Below are 13437 nucleotides of genomic sequence, written 5' to 3'. Positions count from 1 at the left end.
TTGGACCATCCGAGCTATCCTCAGCGCCCAGGGCTGATGCTTGAACCGTTTGAGCCACTGGCTATGAGAGGGGAAAACAAGGGAGAGAGGGAGGGAAGAGAAGCAGATAGTTCTCATGTGTGCCCTGACTGGGGACTGAGCCCGGGATGTTCCCATGCTGGGCCCACACTCTATCCACTAAGCCAACTGGCTAGGGCCTCACGTGTGGCAATATTGACATTTTGGCGCAGATAATTCTTTGTAGGGTAGTGCTGTCCTGTGCATTGTAGGGTGTTTAGCAGCATGCCTGGCCTCTACTTACTAGATGTTATTAGCACCTCTTAGTCGTGTCAAACAACTACATCTCCAGATTTTACCAAATGTTAAGAACAACTGGCTTGGAGGAAGCATGTGGGAAAAGACACACACCTACTTAGAGGGGTGAAAATTAGAGGCATGCATGCTGCTTGGTGAGGAAGGGCCAGTCAGCCACCAGCTCTGGGACCAGGTCCTCCTGCTGGCCCACCTAGAGACTTGGCTTTTTTCTCCAGCATCTAGTGTGCTCCTCACCTCCACCCCTGATGGCTTCTCATTTTACTTCTGCAGTTTCCCTGCTTCTCACACTGGAGGCTGCTTTTCCTCACTTTGCTCTTTGCAACCAGGACGGAAAGGCAAAGGCCAGCTGTGGAAAGCACCAAGCAGTGCCTGCTGCCTTTGCCACTCCCTCAGGGTGGGAGGGTGAGTTGTCCCTTTTCTGTTCCCCTCTCACCATGGCAGCCTTCCATGCCACAGACTCCTTTGTTCCTCTAGAAGATGGGCTTTTCTGGAGTCAACTGGAGGAGGCTCAGAACAGCCTCTCCTGAGATTTGTTTGAAGGAATTTGAGTTGTTTTTCTTGGAATGGAGAAACTTAAATATGGATAGCTATCCCCAAATGCCTTTTATTTTTTTACTTAAACCTTTTTTTTTTTTTTTTTTTTTTTTCATTTTTCCGAAGCTGGAAACGGGAAGGCAGTCAGACAGATTCCCGCATGGACCCGACCGGGATCCACCCGGCATGCCCACCAGGGGGCGATGCTCTGCCCCTCTGGGGTGTCGCTCTGTTGCATCCAGAGCCATTCCAGCACCTGAGGCAGAGGCCACAGAGCCATCCTCAGTGCCCAGGCCAACTTTGCTCCAATGGAGCCTTGGCTACAGGAGGGGAAGAGAGAGACAGAGAGGAAGGAGAGGGGTAGGGGTGGAGAAGCAGATGGGTGCTTCTCCTGTGTGCCCTGGCCAGGAATTGAACCTGGGACTCCCACATGCCAGGCCAACGCTCTACCACTGAGCCAACCAGCCAGGGCACTTAAACCTTTTTTTTTTTTTTTTCCATTTTTCTGAAGCTGGAAACAGGGAGAGACAGTCAGACAGACTCCCGCATGCGCCCGACCGGGATCCACCCGGCACGCCCACCAGAGGGCGACGCTCTGCCCACCAGGGGGCGATGCTCTGCCCATCCTGGGCGTCGCCATGTTGCGACCCTCCTGGGTGTCGCCATATTGCAACCAGAGCCACTCTAGCGCCTGGGGCAGAGGCCACAGAGCCATCCCCAGCGCCCAGGCCATCTTTTGCTCCAATGGAGCCTTGGCTGCGGGAGGGGAAGAGAGAGACAGAGAGGAAGGCGCGGCGGAGGGGTGGAGAAGCAAATGGGCGCTTTTCCTATGTGCCCTGGCCGGGAATCGAACCCGGGTCCTCTGCGCGCTAGGCCGACGCTCTACCGCTGAGCCAACCGGCCAGGGCCTAAACCTTTTTTTAAGTGGTGGTAAGCTACAATATATACCACTTTAACCATTTTTAATTGTACAGTTGTGAAACATTAAGTGCTAGTTCACATTGTTGTGCAACTATCACCAGTATCCATCTTCAGAACTCTTTGGTTTACCCCATTTTATCTGAAACTGTACCGATTAAATACCTCCCCTTGCCCTGTAGCCCGTGCACCCATTATTCCACTCTTACCACTTTGAATTTGATTCCTCTAGGAATCTCACATATATATGAGGAATCATACAATACCTGTTCTTCTGTGACTGGCTTATTTCACTTAGCGTAAAGTCTTCAAGGTTCAGTCATTGCCCAAATTACATAAGGGTTGTAGTATTGAAAGTAATAATATTACTCTGCTGACTGGGAAGGCCTACTTGAATTCAATGAGGGGAAGAGCTTTTCATTAGACTTGTCTTCTCACAGCGTTGTGTGCCGTATTGTGTCCCATCACCGGGAGTATCCAGTCAGAGCAATTGTAGAAGGAATGCCCATATTGGAGGAGGTCAGCCCCATTCTAGCTGATCTCAAAAGCTCCCTTTCAGCCCTGACCAGATAGCTTGGTTGGTTAGCATCATCCTGAAATGCAGAGATTGCTGGTTCAGTCCCTGGTCAGGGCACCTACAGGAACAGATGTTCCTGTCTCTCTTGCTCTCTCCCATTTTCTCTCTAAAATCAATAAAATACACTTTTTTTAAAACTCCATTTCAGCCTAGGATGCTGGGATTCTGGGAATGGACCCTGTGTCTGTCCTGGAATTCTATGTCCTCTTCCGGTATGCAGCTGTAGGTGAGAAAGCCTTTGCCCTTTGGCCTGTCTGATAGAAACCCTCTTCCTCCTTCCTTACCAGAGTGTGGACTCTTGGAGTTGATGGGCACTGTGGAGGTGCTCCAGTCCAGCCTCCTCCCCAGCCAGTGAGGGAACCTTTGTGCAGCTTCCTGAGACCCTGCTTGCCCGGAACCGCCAGGGATGAGCTGCTTCCTAAGATCCTCCTCTACTGGTCCTTAGAGGGACAGGTCACTGCCAACGCTGCCACTTCTGTCAGCCTCAGTAACTCTGATCTTATTTGTACTTTATGGTGAGTGGCCTTCTTCCCAGCTTGTATATTCATAATGTTGTTTCCTTCTTGGCTCTTTTTACTGGTGCTTGGGCTCTTCCTGGTCCTGGGAAAGGGGTTTGGGTGTTGGTTCCTGTTTGGTAAACCAGCCTGTGGGTGCACTAGCTGTACTTGCCTGCATACATCCTCCAATGTGTACCCCATCTTTATCCCTAGAATAGCATCCTCACCTCCACTCCCTTTGTACTGGGTTTCTCTTGAAACGGAATCTCTGGTAGCCACCAAGCAACCAGCTCTGATTTTTTTTTTTTTTTTTTTGTATTTTTCTGAAGCTGGAAACGGTGAGAGACAGTCAGACAGACTCCTGCATGCGCCTGACCGGGATTCACCCGGCACACCCACCAGGGGGCGACGCTCTGCCCCTCCGGGGCGTCGCTCTGTGGAGACCAGAGCCACTCTAGCGCCTGGGACAGAGGCCAAGGAGCCATCCCCAGCGCCCGGGCCATCTTTGCTCCAATGGAGCCTCGCTGCAGGAGGGGAAGAGAGTGACAGAGAGGAAGGGGAGGGGGAGGGGTGGAGAAGCAGATGGGCGCTTCTCCTGTGTGATCGAACCCGGGACTTCTGCACACCAGACCGACGCTCTACCACTGAGCCAACCGGCCAGGGCCAGCTCTGAAATTTTTTAGGAGGAAAGTAATTTTTCTCCAAGGTTAATATCTAATCTCCATGTTTGACCCTTTTTTCTCTTGAATATTTGTAGTTTCAGTGTTTTGTTTTGTTTTTTAATCATCTCTGTTCTGAATGTCCATGAAAACCTTAACCACACCCTTCCCGAATGCTATGCCATGCAGCAAGAGTGTTGAGACCTAGAGTGTGCCTGGCATGTTCTCTTCTTACCTCCAGCACCTCAGTCAGGCTTTGCTGAGTGAATTAACTGCTCATGAAGCTGTGAATGTGTGGGAGACAGAAATGAGGAGGAGCAGAGGCTATGGTTATTGTTATGCAGGACCGAGGAGAGCCAGAGGCAGGAGGACCATCTGATCCATTAATTTAACCCAGCTTTTCCGCCTCACCTCTCATTAAGGATTTTTCCCAGATGTGAAGGTTCCTTCCTGGGCACCACTGTGGTCAAACCAGCATCCATTAGCTTGGGAACCCTGGTTTACTTCAGCATAGGTTCCTGCCTACAGAGAGGCTGGTCTCCGTTCTACCTGCTGCCCAGAGGAAGGCTGCCAGGTGGGTCTAGGGCAAGGGAGGGCACCCCTGCAGAAGCAGAAGGGGCTCTAATTGCCTTGTTCCCTCCTTCCCCCCAGGTCTTCCCCTATTGTGACTCTCTGATTAACTCATGGTGTGAGTGGCACGTGGCTCGTTTAGGTGAGTCCTCTTAGAACCCATTACTGTGCCCACCAAAGTGGGGACCTATTTCTCATCCTCTCAGGGTTGTCCAGGTATGCTGTCTCAGGCCATTGTCCCCTGTGCCTCCACAGGTGTTTGGAGAGTGAACTCCAGGTCCGTCCTCCCCACCCCTGCTCATCTCCTCTGATTTCTAGGACACGCCCAGCTTCATAATGGCAGCAGAGACCCTCAACTTTGGGCCCGAGTGGTGAGTCAGGTGTGCTTTGGGTGGTGCAGGGAAGCCAGGTACAGTAGATCCACTCAGACTAATTTCTCCTTCCCTGTAACCCTTTTCTAGGCTGAGGGCACTTTCTAGCGGTGGTAGTGTGGCCTCTCCGCCCCCATCCCCTGCCATGCCCAAATACAAGCTCGCTGACTATCGATATGGGCGAGAGGAGATGTTGGCCCTCTACATCAAGGAGAACAAGGTGGGGGGTCGGTGTAGGTGGGGTAGATGGCCCAGTTGACTGTCTGGCTTTAGTGGAGAGGTGCCAGGAGTATGTTGGTATCTCTGCTCCCCTGCCCTGATTGACAGGTCCCCGATGAGCTGCAGGACAAGGAATTTGCTGCGGTGCTACAGGAGGAGCCACTGCAGCCCCTGGCACTGGAGCCTCTGACTGAGGAGGAGCAGGTGGGACTGGGCCGGGTTTGCTGTGGGCTGGGATACTGGGGCTCCATCTTGGAGGGGGGTTGGATTGGGAAGACAGGTGGTAGAGGGTATATATAGTTCTGGACAGGGTGAGGGTGGTCAGGTACTTGGGTCCTCACTCCCATCCCTGGCTCCCTCCTCAGAGAAACTTCTCCCTGTCAGTGAACAGTGTGGCTGTGCTGAGGCTGATGGGGAAAGGGGCTGGACCCCCCCCAGGCGGCGCCTCCCGTGGCAGGGGCAGCACACGGAGCAGAGGTAGGGGGATGCTAATGTGTTCTAGGGGCAGCAGAGGGTGGGGCCAATGGTCTTAAAGATATGCAGAGATGATTTGACAAGTTTCCCTGTGCATCTCATTCCTTTCCCAGGCCGTGGCCGTGGTGACAGTTGCTTTTACCAAAGAAGCATTGAAGAAGGCGAAGGGGCCTTTGGTCGAAACCCCCGAGAGATCCAGCGTAGCCAGAGTTGGGATGACAGGTGCAGGCCTTAAGGAGGTGGCATATGGGTGTAGCAGACAGAAGCCCCCAGGGTTAAGATCCAGGTCCCCATGAAGAAAGCCTTGGGTCTTTGTCATTAGAGGGCAATAGAAGACCAACCACATAAGCCCTGGTCAGAGATCACTTTCTTTGCCCTCTGATCCCTGTGGCCCTGCCGTTTCCTTCTGATTCTCTTAGTCCACATTTTTCCTGTGACCTCTGTTCTGTGTGCCCATTGGGCTCCCTCCCAGGCCTGACTTCTTCCTAGTCTCCCATCAACCCTTTCTTCACCTTTCTCCGAGCAGAATGGATGAGTGTGCTGAGATCTCAAAAGTCGGAGAGGGGTAGCTTTTATTTGACCAACACTTTTTGTCCTGCAGAGGCGATAGGCGGTTTGAGAAGTCGGCCAGGAGGGACGGAGGTATGGATAGTGATGAGGGAGGTGCCAGGCCCTGAAGGTCATTGAGAGGTGGGGGGGAGACTGAAATGGGTGGCCCCAGTGAGGGGGATGTTTCCTCGGGAAGTTGGGGGGAGGGGCAGGAGGACCCAAAACCGAGCTCCTCTTTATCAAGTGAAGATTATGGAAAGAGTCTTACAGGGACTGTGGCTGCCACTCCACTGACTCTGTCTTCCCTCACCCTCAAGCACGATCCGGGTTTGAGGAAGGAGGGGCCGGCCCAAGGAAGGAACATGCCCGCTCAGATAGTGAGAACTGGCGGTCTCTCCGGGAGGAGCAAGAAGAAGAGGAGGAGGGAAGCTGGAGACTTGGGGCAGGACCCCGACGAGATGGTGACCGCTGGCGTTCAGCCAGTCCTGGTGAGATTGGGGCCAGATGGGTGTTCAGGGTGCAGAGGGCAGCAGGAACTTCTGTGCAGGGGGCTTTCATGACCAGGTGGAGGGAGCTAAAAATGTGTTGGAGTGGGGTGGGAGGGGGAGCAGTCCTTGAAATGCTGGGGGTCCCAGGGGTCCTGTGGGTAGCAGAAGAGCCTCTGGCTATACTGGGATACTGATTCTTCTCTGACTTTTTCTTCTCAGATGGTGGCCCCCGCTCTGCTGGCTGGCGGGAACATGGGGACCGGCGTCGCAAGTTTGAGTTTGATTTGCGAGGGGATCGAGGAGGGTGTGGTGAAGAGGAGGGTCGGGGTGGGGGAGGTAGCTCTCACCTCCGGAGGTGCCGAGGGCCTGATGGCTTTGATGACGACAAGGACGGGCTCCCAGAGTGGTGCCTGGATGATGAGGATGAAGAAATGGGCACCTTTGATGCTTCCGGGGCCTTCCTGCCTCTCAAGGTATCTGTGAGGAGGCTAGGGGAAGGTTTTTATTAGAGGTTGGTGGGAACTGGACCTAATGGGGTCCTCTTAGGCCCACTTATTTATTTTCTGTCCCCTCACCTCCCATTACATCCCTTAATCCCATGCAGAAGGGTCCCAAGGAGCCCATTCCTGAGGAGCAGGAGCTCGACTTCCAGGGTCTAGAGGAAGAAGAGGAAGAGCCTTCCGAAGGGTTGGATGAGGAGGGACCTGAGGCAGGTAAGCCTATAGGGTGGAGTAAGGAAAAGTGTTCAGCACCTGGAATTGGGCCAGAAGGGCAGAGTGTTCTTTCACCAGACTGGGTACTGGCTGTCCACTCATCTTTAAGAGAAGGCTGCTTAGAAATCAAGAAAAAAAGGTACTGATAGGTGTGGGGAGGTACAGAAATAGCAGGGCTATGTCTTAAAGGCAGTGTGTCAGATAAAAATCAAGTGTAATTAAAATGACCTTTGCAAATCCCTTAAAGGATTTATAGAACATGATCATAAGTTTATGGTATTGTACATACAGTCTTGGACAGTACCATGAACACATGTGCTAGTGTCCACAGTGTTGTAGGGGCAAAAGAGGAGGTGTGCAAAGTGGGGTTTATCATGTTGAGTCATTGAACATTAGGTTGACTAAAGTTAAGTTGGTGGTCTCAGTACCCAGAGGCCCAAAATGTGGCCACCAGAGGAGAGTTTTTAAGGCCTTTTAGCTCTTTGGTTTTGAATTCTGGTAATTATTCTTTTAGGTGGGAAGGAATTGACCCCACTGCCACCTCCAGAGGAGAAGTCCAGCTCTCCATCCCCACTGGCTACTTTGGGCCCACTCTGGGGACCTAATGGAGAAGCAAATAATGCTATGGAGAAAGACCTGCCAGTTGCTGAAGGTAGCCAGAGGGTGGGGCTGCCCTCTCTCTGTAGCCAAGGCTAGTGGGGGAAATGCTCCTCTTCCTTGTGGGAAGGAGGTGCATAGGGTATTTTTGTGGGGACCAGAGTAGAGCCTGCTTTTCTGCACTGAGGGTGGATAGGGGACTGTCTTGCACCTTGTCTGGGCACCCCCATTTCACTTTCCTTTCTTTGCTCCCAGGAGATGATTTGAGGGGAATGCAGCTGAGTCCTGGGGTGGGCTCACCCCCTGGCCCACCTGGAGATCTGGAAGATGATGAAGGCTTGAAACACCTACAGCAGGTTGGCTGGGGCAGGGGGCCTAAGAAAGCTCTTGGGATCCTCCCCTACAGGAGGACAGAAAGCCATTGTCTCACCTGGGTACCAAATTCTTCCACTTCTGTCCCACTGAGACCAGCTCACCCCAGCCCGACCTTAGCCCTAGCCCTGTCCTGTTGTTGCTGTGATGAGGCAGCTCAGTCTTCCCTCTCTCCCTGGGCTCTCAGGAGGCAGAGAAGCTTGTGGCATCCCTGCAGGACAGCTCTCTGGAAGAGGAGCAATTCACGGCTGCCATGCAGACCCAGGGCCTGCGCCACTCTGCAGCTGCCACTGCCCTCCCCCTCAGCCATGGTGCAGCCCGGAAGTGGTTCTACAAGGACCCACAGGGAGAGATTCAAGGTGCCCTTGGGGAATGGGCGACATGCATGCGGGAGGGGCTGCAAGGGGTGGGGACACACCATCATTTTCTTTCAGGGCTTCTTTGGCACACTTTTCTAACCAAAACCCCCCTTCTCTTGGTCTAGGCCCCTTCACGACACAGGAGATGGCAGAGTGGTTTCAGGCAGGCTATTTCTCTATGGCCTTGCTTGTGAAGCGTGGCTGTGATGAGGGCTTCCAGCCACTGGGTGAGGTGATCAAGATGTGGGGTCGCGTGCCCTTTGCCCCGGGGCCCTCGCCACCACCACTGCTGGTGAGCATACCCACCTTTGGGCAGGGCAAGGAGGGGAGTCAGGAGCCTGTTGGATGTCAATAGGTCGTATGGAACATGACAAGGTCAAAGCTGCGGGATTACTCTGTTACTCAGGGAAACATGGACCAGGAGCGGCTGAAGAAGCAACAGGAGCTGGCAGCAGCGGCCTTGTACCAGCAGCTGCAGCACCAGCAGTTTCTTCAGCTGGTCAACAGGTATGGGGGCCTAGAAAGGCCTGTAAATAGGGATGGGCATTGGCTATATAGGCAGCAACCCTCAAGCCTGTCTTCCTCTCCATAGCCGCCCCCTCCAGCAGTGTGGGCTCCGGGAAAAGGCAGCTCTGGGGGACCTGACGCCACCGCAGCAGCAGCAGCTCACCGCCTTCCTGCAGCAGCTCCAAGCTCTCAAACCCCCCAGGTCTGGGTGCTCTGTCTGTCTCATAGTCTTTACTTGGCTGCATGTAGGAGCCCTCAGCATATATAAAGGGGAGAGATGGGGCAACCCAGAGATGGGTGTAGGATGCTGAGAATCTGTTTTGCTCCTCAGAGGTGGGGACCAGAACCTGCTCCCGACGATGAACCGGTCCTTGTCGGTGCCAGATTCAGGCTCCCTCTGGGACATACATACCTCAGCCTCATCACAATCAGGTGTGTGGCCAGCCCAGCAGTCTCAGAAGTAGGGAGCTCAGGGGTGTGCCTCCCCTTCAGGTTGCTTCAGTCCAGGGGACCTGAGCTCCCTCCTGCAGCTGCTTTTGCCTCCTGTAGGCGGTGAGGCCAGTCTTTGGGACATACCAATTAACTCTTCGACTCAGGGTCCAATTCTAGAACAACTCCAACTGCAACATAAAGTGAGTAGGCATCCTGGGGGCTAAAGTTTTTAGTGTTAAGGGCTGTACTGAGACAGGGGAAGTCAGGGTGCCTCCATGTGTGATGTATGAACTTGCTGACTGTCAGTTCCAAGAACGCAGAGAAGTGGAGCTCAGGGTGAAGCGGGAGGAGGAGGAGCGCAAGCGCCGGGAGGAGAAACGACGCCAGCAGCAGCAGGAGGAGCAGAAGCGGCGGCAGGAGGAAGAGGAGTTGTATCGGCGCAAGCAGGTGCGTGCCCAGCCAAGCCCGCGGCCTGAGGTTGGGGCCAGGTTGCTGGTTTTCACTGTCTCTCTGGTTCAGGTGCGGCAGCAGGAGCTATTGCTGAAGCTCCTTCAGCAGCAGCAGGCAGTGGCCACCGTCCCAGTGCCCCCTGCACCCAGTTCCCCACCCCCACTGTGGGCTGGCCTGGCCAAGCAAGGACTGTCCATGAAGACAATGCTTGAGCTGCAGTTGGAGGGCGAGCGACAGCTGCATAAACAGCCTCCGCCTCGGGAGCCATCACGGGCCCAGGCCCCCAACCACCGAGTGGTGAGCAAGCTGGGCCCTACCCTGGTCGACTTGTAGTTTCTGGTCCCTCAGGAGTCCTGGTTAGCTCTCGGGGTGACCCCAGGGGTGAGTTGGGGAATGCTGGTTCATGTCTGACTCTGAAGGATCTCTCTTTGTGGTTCTTACTTAGCCCCCCTTTGAAACATACATAAGTCTCCCCACTTAGCTTTCTTGTATCTGTGTGTGTCCCTGTTTGAGCCACCCTGACTTCCTGTCATCTGTACCAGCTTGGGGGCCTGGGCGCTGCCCCCCTGAACCAGTGGGTATCTGAGTCTGGGCCGCTATGGGGCGGGCCCGACAAGAGTGGGGGCAGCAGTGTCGGCCTGGGCCTTTGGGAGGACACCCTCAAGAGCAACGGGAGCCTGGCCCGCAGCCTGGGCCTGAAAAACAGCCGGAGCAGCCCCTCTCTCAGGTGGGTGCCAGGGCCTGCAGGGTTTGGGCTAGGGCTGGGATGGAAGGAACACTTTTGCTATCTCTTGCCTCTAATCCATCATCCCACTTAGTGACTCCTACAGCCACCTGTCAGGTCGGCCTGTACGCAAAAAGACAGAAGAGGAAGAGAAGCTGCTGAAGCTGTTACAAGGCATCCCCAGGCCCCAGGATGGCTTTACCCAGTGGTGCGAGCAGATGCTGCACACACTGAGCACCACTGGGAGCCTGGACGGTATAGGTGGCAGACCCTGGGGAGGCTGGGCTGGGCTAGCAGGGCAGGGGTGCCAGACCTACATCAAGTGGGCCCTGATAGCCACCATCTTGCTCTGTAGTGCCCATGGCTGTAGCGATCCTCAAGGAGGTGGAATCCCCCTATGATGTCCACGATTATATTCGTTCCTGCCTGGGGGATACGCTGGAAGCCAAAGAATTTGCCAAACAATTCCTGGAGCGGAGGGCTAAGCAGAAAGCCAGCCAACAACGGCAGCAGCAGCAGGTGAGGTTGCACATCCCCTTAAGGTGAGGATGAGGTTGCTCAGCACTCTTCTGACTGCTCCTTTCTCTGCTGCCTGGCAGGAGGCTTGGTTGAGCAGTGGTTCTCTGCAGACTGCCTTTCAGACCAACCACAGCACCAAACTTGGCCCGGGGGAGGGCAGCAAGGCCAAGAGGCGGGCACTGATGCTGCACTCGGACCCTAGCATCTTGGGTACGTTTTGGGGGTGGGACCAGTGAGGAGGCTCCTTCTTCAGCATGGAGTAGGCACCTGTGGTGAAAGAGCTCAAACCCAGCTTCTTCCGGCTTCAGGGTATTCCCTGCACGGACCTTCTGGTGAGATCGAGAGCGTGGATGACTACTGACCAGCCCGTTCCACCAGCCCCCCTGGGCTGTAGGCCAGGGGCAACAGCAGCAGCTTGGACCTTGGGTCCTCAGCCTGCAGGCTCCCATGAAGGAGCTTAGGAGGAAGCAGGGGCAGGGTCCCCAGCACTTGTTACAAAACCACACGATGCACCTTAACTCACCCACCACGAGGCACTTTAAAAGATTGGGGGGAGGGGTTTTTTTCTTTTCTTTTAAAATAATTTGAAACAACATTGAAGAAAAAGTTAGGAGAGACAAAAAGATTTTGTTAACAAGTAGACTCTAAGCACCCCTTCCCCCTCTGGGGATTGTGGGGGTAATGAGATTTTGTTTTTGTTTTTAAGAAAAAAGAAAAACAATGAAAAAAAAAAAGGTTAGGAGGCTGAAAGAAAAAACACTGTTATTTTGGGGCAGTGGGGACTTGGCCCCACAGATCTGTCCTGCCTGGCCCCCAAGGCTGCACTTACCCTCCCTGCCCTGCCAGGTGGGCCATTGGGGTAACTGGAAGTTGGGGTGCTAGCAGTTTGCACAGCGAGGCCCCCTCAGCCCCACCGGCCGGACTGCTGTGAAAGGCCCCCTTGTTGCTATGATTGTGGCAGAGGTGTCTGGGGTCGGGGCTCAAGGAGCCCCTTGGCTTTGCTGCTTTGGGGGAAAGTTGCACAAATGGGCCAGGCCACCTCCCCTCGGTGGCTGGACGGGGTAGATGGCAGAGGGCCAGCTGGTGCCAACCTCATCTGGCTGTCAGGGCGGCAGAACTTCCACTCTGGCCCTGGTGAGGGGCTTCCCCCACCACTGCCATTGGGGGGACTGGGTGTGAAGCAGAAAGCCCCAGCTCCCTGCCTTGCCACATGAATGTATTCTTTGGGCCACAAGCCCCTGCTGCACCCCCTTGAGTGAGGTGGGGGCAGAGCAGTTCCTCCAGGAGCTGGAGAGAGGCACCACTTAATGACTATTTCTCCTGTGAAGGGGGTGAGAGGAGGGACCCAGGAGGCCAAGGGAGTGGGCAGCTTGGGGCTTTAGGTTGCAGTGTGTGGGCTGTTAGAAGGAAGCCCTCCACCGGTAGCCAGCTGGCTGTGTAGAATATGGACCATCCAGCTCTGCCCTGATCCCTCCATTGACCAAACTGGAGAGGAGTGAGTGGCCTCTCCCCTCCCTGCTCCCCTGATGTTTTTAATGTTGGGTAAGGTGGGAAGGGGGGGGTCACGAATAGAAGTGTCTGTCTCTCCTAAGTCAGAGGGAGGTGGTCCTTCTGCTCACTGACTCATTCCCAGTCACCTGCCTGGGTTTGTCTCCATTTGTGTGTGTATTTGTGTGTGTTTTAACAGTTTGTTGTATCTTTTGGGTTTCTCATCTAACTTCTCCTGTTGACCTCACTGCTCAGAGTGCAGTATTAGGGCAGAATTCTGCCACTGCCTCCCCTCCATGAATGTATTCTCCTTCTTGCCCTGGGGAAATGGGGAGTGGTCCGTTTTCTTTCCCCATCCATCCCCAGAGAGACCACGTTTTTTGTTTTTTGGGTTTTTGTTTTTGTTTTTTTTTTTTTGCACCAAAGTGGCAACTGGGTCAGTGTTGGGGGAATAAAGCTGGCCTCGGGGGGTGGAAGGACTTACTCCACCTGCTTCTCCCTGGTTTCAACAGTGTTAGCGTCAGTGAAAAGACAATATTCTCTCTAAAGCAATAAGGGGGTGATGGGCCAGGGGGAAATGTCTTGCTGCTGCTGGCCCCCCAGCTCCCCCTTTTCCTCGCGCCAGTATTTGGCGGCATTAGAGGTGTGTGGGGAGTACTGTTGTGACTGAATGTAACTGCCCCCACCCCTGCCGCAGCCAATGCAGGGGGAGGGGGGATGACACTCTTCCCCTCTCTTCCTTCCCCTTCCCCTCAAGCTAAAGAGACTTTGAACTTAGGGGGCCCTTGAGCCTAGAGAGGCCTTAACCCTGTGAGGAAGTGTAGGGGGAGCCCTCTCCCACCCCATCCCCTTCTGAGAGTGGTCAATGTTTACAAGCCCCTGAGCCCCCAAAGCCCAGGGACTCAGCCCCCATTGCTGTCCTTTCCCAGCCCCATTCTTCCTGGGCCCCAGCTGGCTCTCCTGCCCTTCCTGGGGTTTGGGTGGGTACAGGGGCCGTCTGTATCCCCTTGTCTGCCTTGTACTGGCAATCTCCCCTACCTTGTTATTCCTCCTCTACCTGCCCCTGTAAATACTCCCCCCAATAAAACTTGGTGTGTTCCCTTCT

The 13437-nt window shown here is 54.3% G+C and overlaps 1 protein-coding gene across 1 annotated transcript in view; it reads left to right on the top strand.

Annotated features, from left to right (window-relative positions):
- Positions 1-13437, top strand: part of GIGYF1 (GRB10 interacting GYF protein 1) — a 16332-nt gene extending 2895 nt beyond the window's left edge. Inside the window, exons 2-28 of the mRNA XM_066274418.1 lie at positions 2632-2859; positions 3923-4074; positions 4152-4212; positions 4326-4441; positions 4532-4661; positions 4769-4864; positions 5026-5137; positions 5248-5356; positions 5736-5776; positions 6001-6171; positions 6391-6644; positions 6776-6884; positions 7399-7536; positions 7737-7837; positions 8041-8212; positions 8338-8504; positions 8619-8719; positions 8805-8921; positions 9051-9151; positions 9269-9351; positions 9458-9598; positions 9671-9898; positions 10144-10328; positions 10420-10580; positions 10681-10844; positions 10925-11054; positions 11153-13437. Coding sequence (XP_066130515.1) covers positions 4407-4441; positions 4532-4661; positions 4769-4864; positions 5026-5137; positions 5248-5356; positions 5736-5776; positions 6001-6171; positions 6391-6644; positions 6776-6884; positions 7399-7536; positions 7737-7837; positions 8041-8212; positions 8338-8504; positions 8619-8719; positions 8805-8921; positions 9051-9151; positions 9269-9351; positions 9458-9598; positions 9671-9898; positions 10144-10328; positions 10420-10580; positions 10681-10844; positions 10925-11054; positions 11153-11205 — 3099 coding nt within the window. The 5' untranslated portion in view covers positions 2632-2859; positions 3923-4074; positions 4152-4212; positions 4326-4406 and the 3' untranslated portion in view covers positions 11206-13437. The remainder of the gene's footprint in view (positions 1-2631; positions 2860-3922; positions 4075-4151; positions 4213-4325; positions 4442-4531; positions 4662-4768; positions 4865-5025; positions 5138-5247; positions 5357-5735; positions 5777-6000; positions 6172-6390; positions 6645-6775; positions 6885-7398; positions 7537-7736; positions 7838-8040; positions 8213-8337; positions 8505-8618; positions 8720-8804; positions 8922-9050; positions 9152-9268; positions 9352-9457; positions 9599-9670; positions 9899-10143; positions 10329-10419; positions 10581-10680; positions 10845-10924; positions 11055-11152) is intronic.

Source organism: Saccopteryx bilineata, chromosome 4, assembly GCF_036850765.1.
Source record: "Saccopteryx bilineata isolate mSacBil1 chromosome 4, mSacBil1_pri_phased_curated, whole genome shotgun sequence".
Lineage (NCBI taxonomy): Eukaryota > Metazoa > Chordata > Mammalia > Chiroptera > Emballonuridae > Saccopteryx > Saccopteryx bilineata.
The sequence above is the reverse complement of the archived record's forward strand: the minus strand, read 5'-3'. Positions and strand labels throughout refer to the sequence as shown.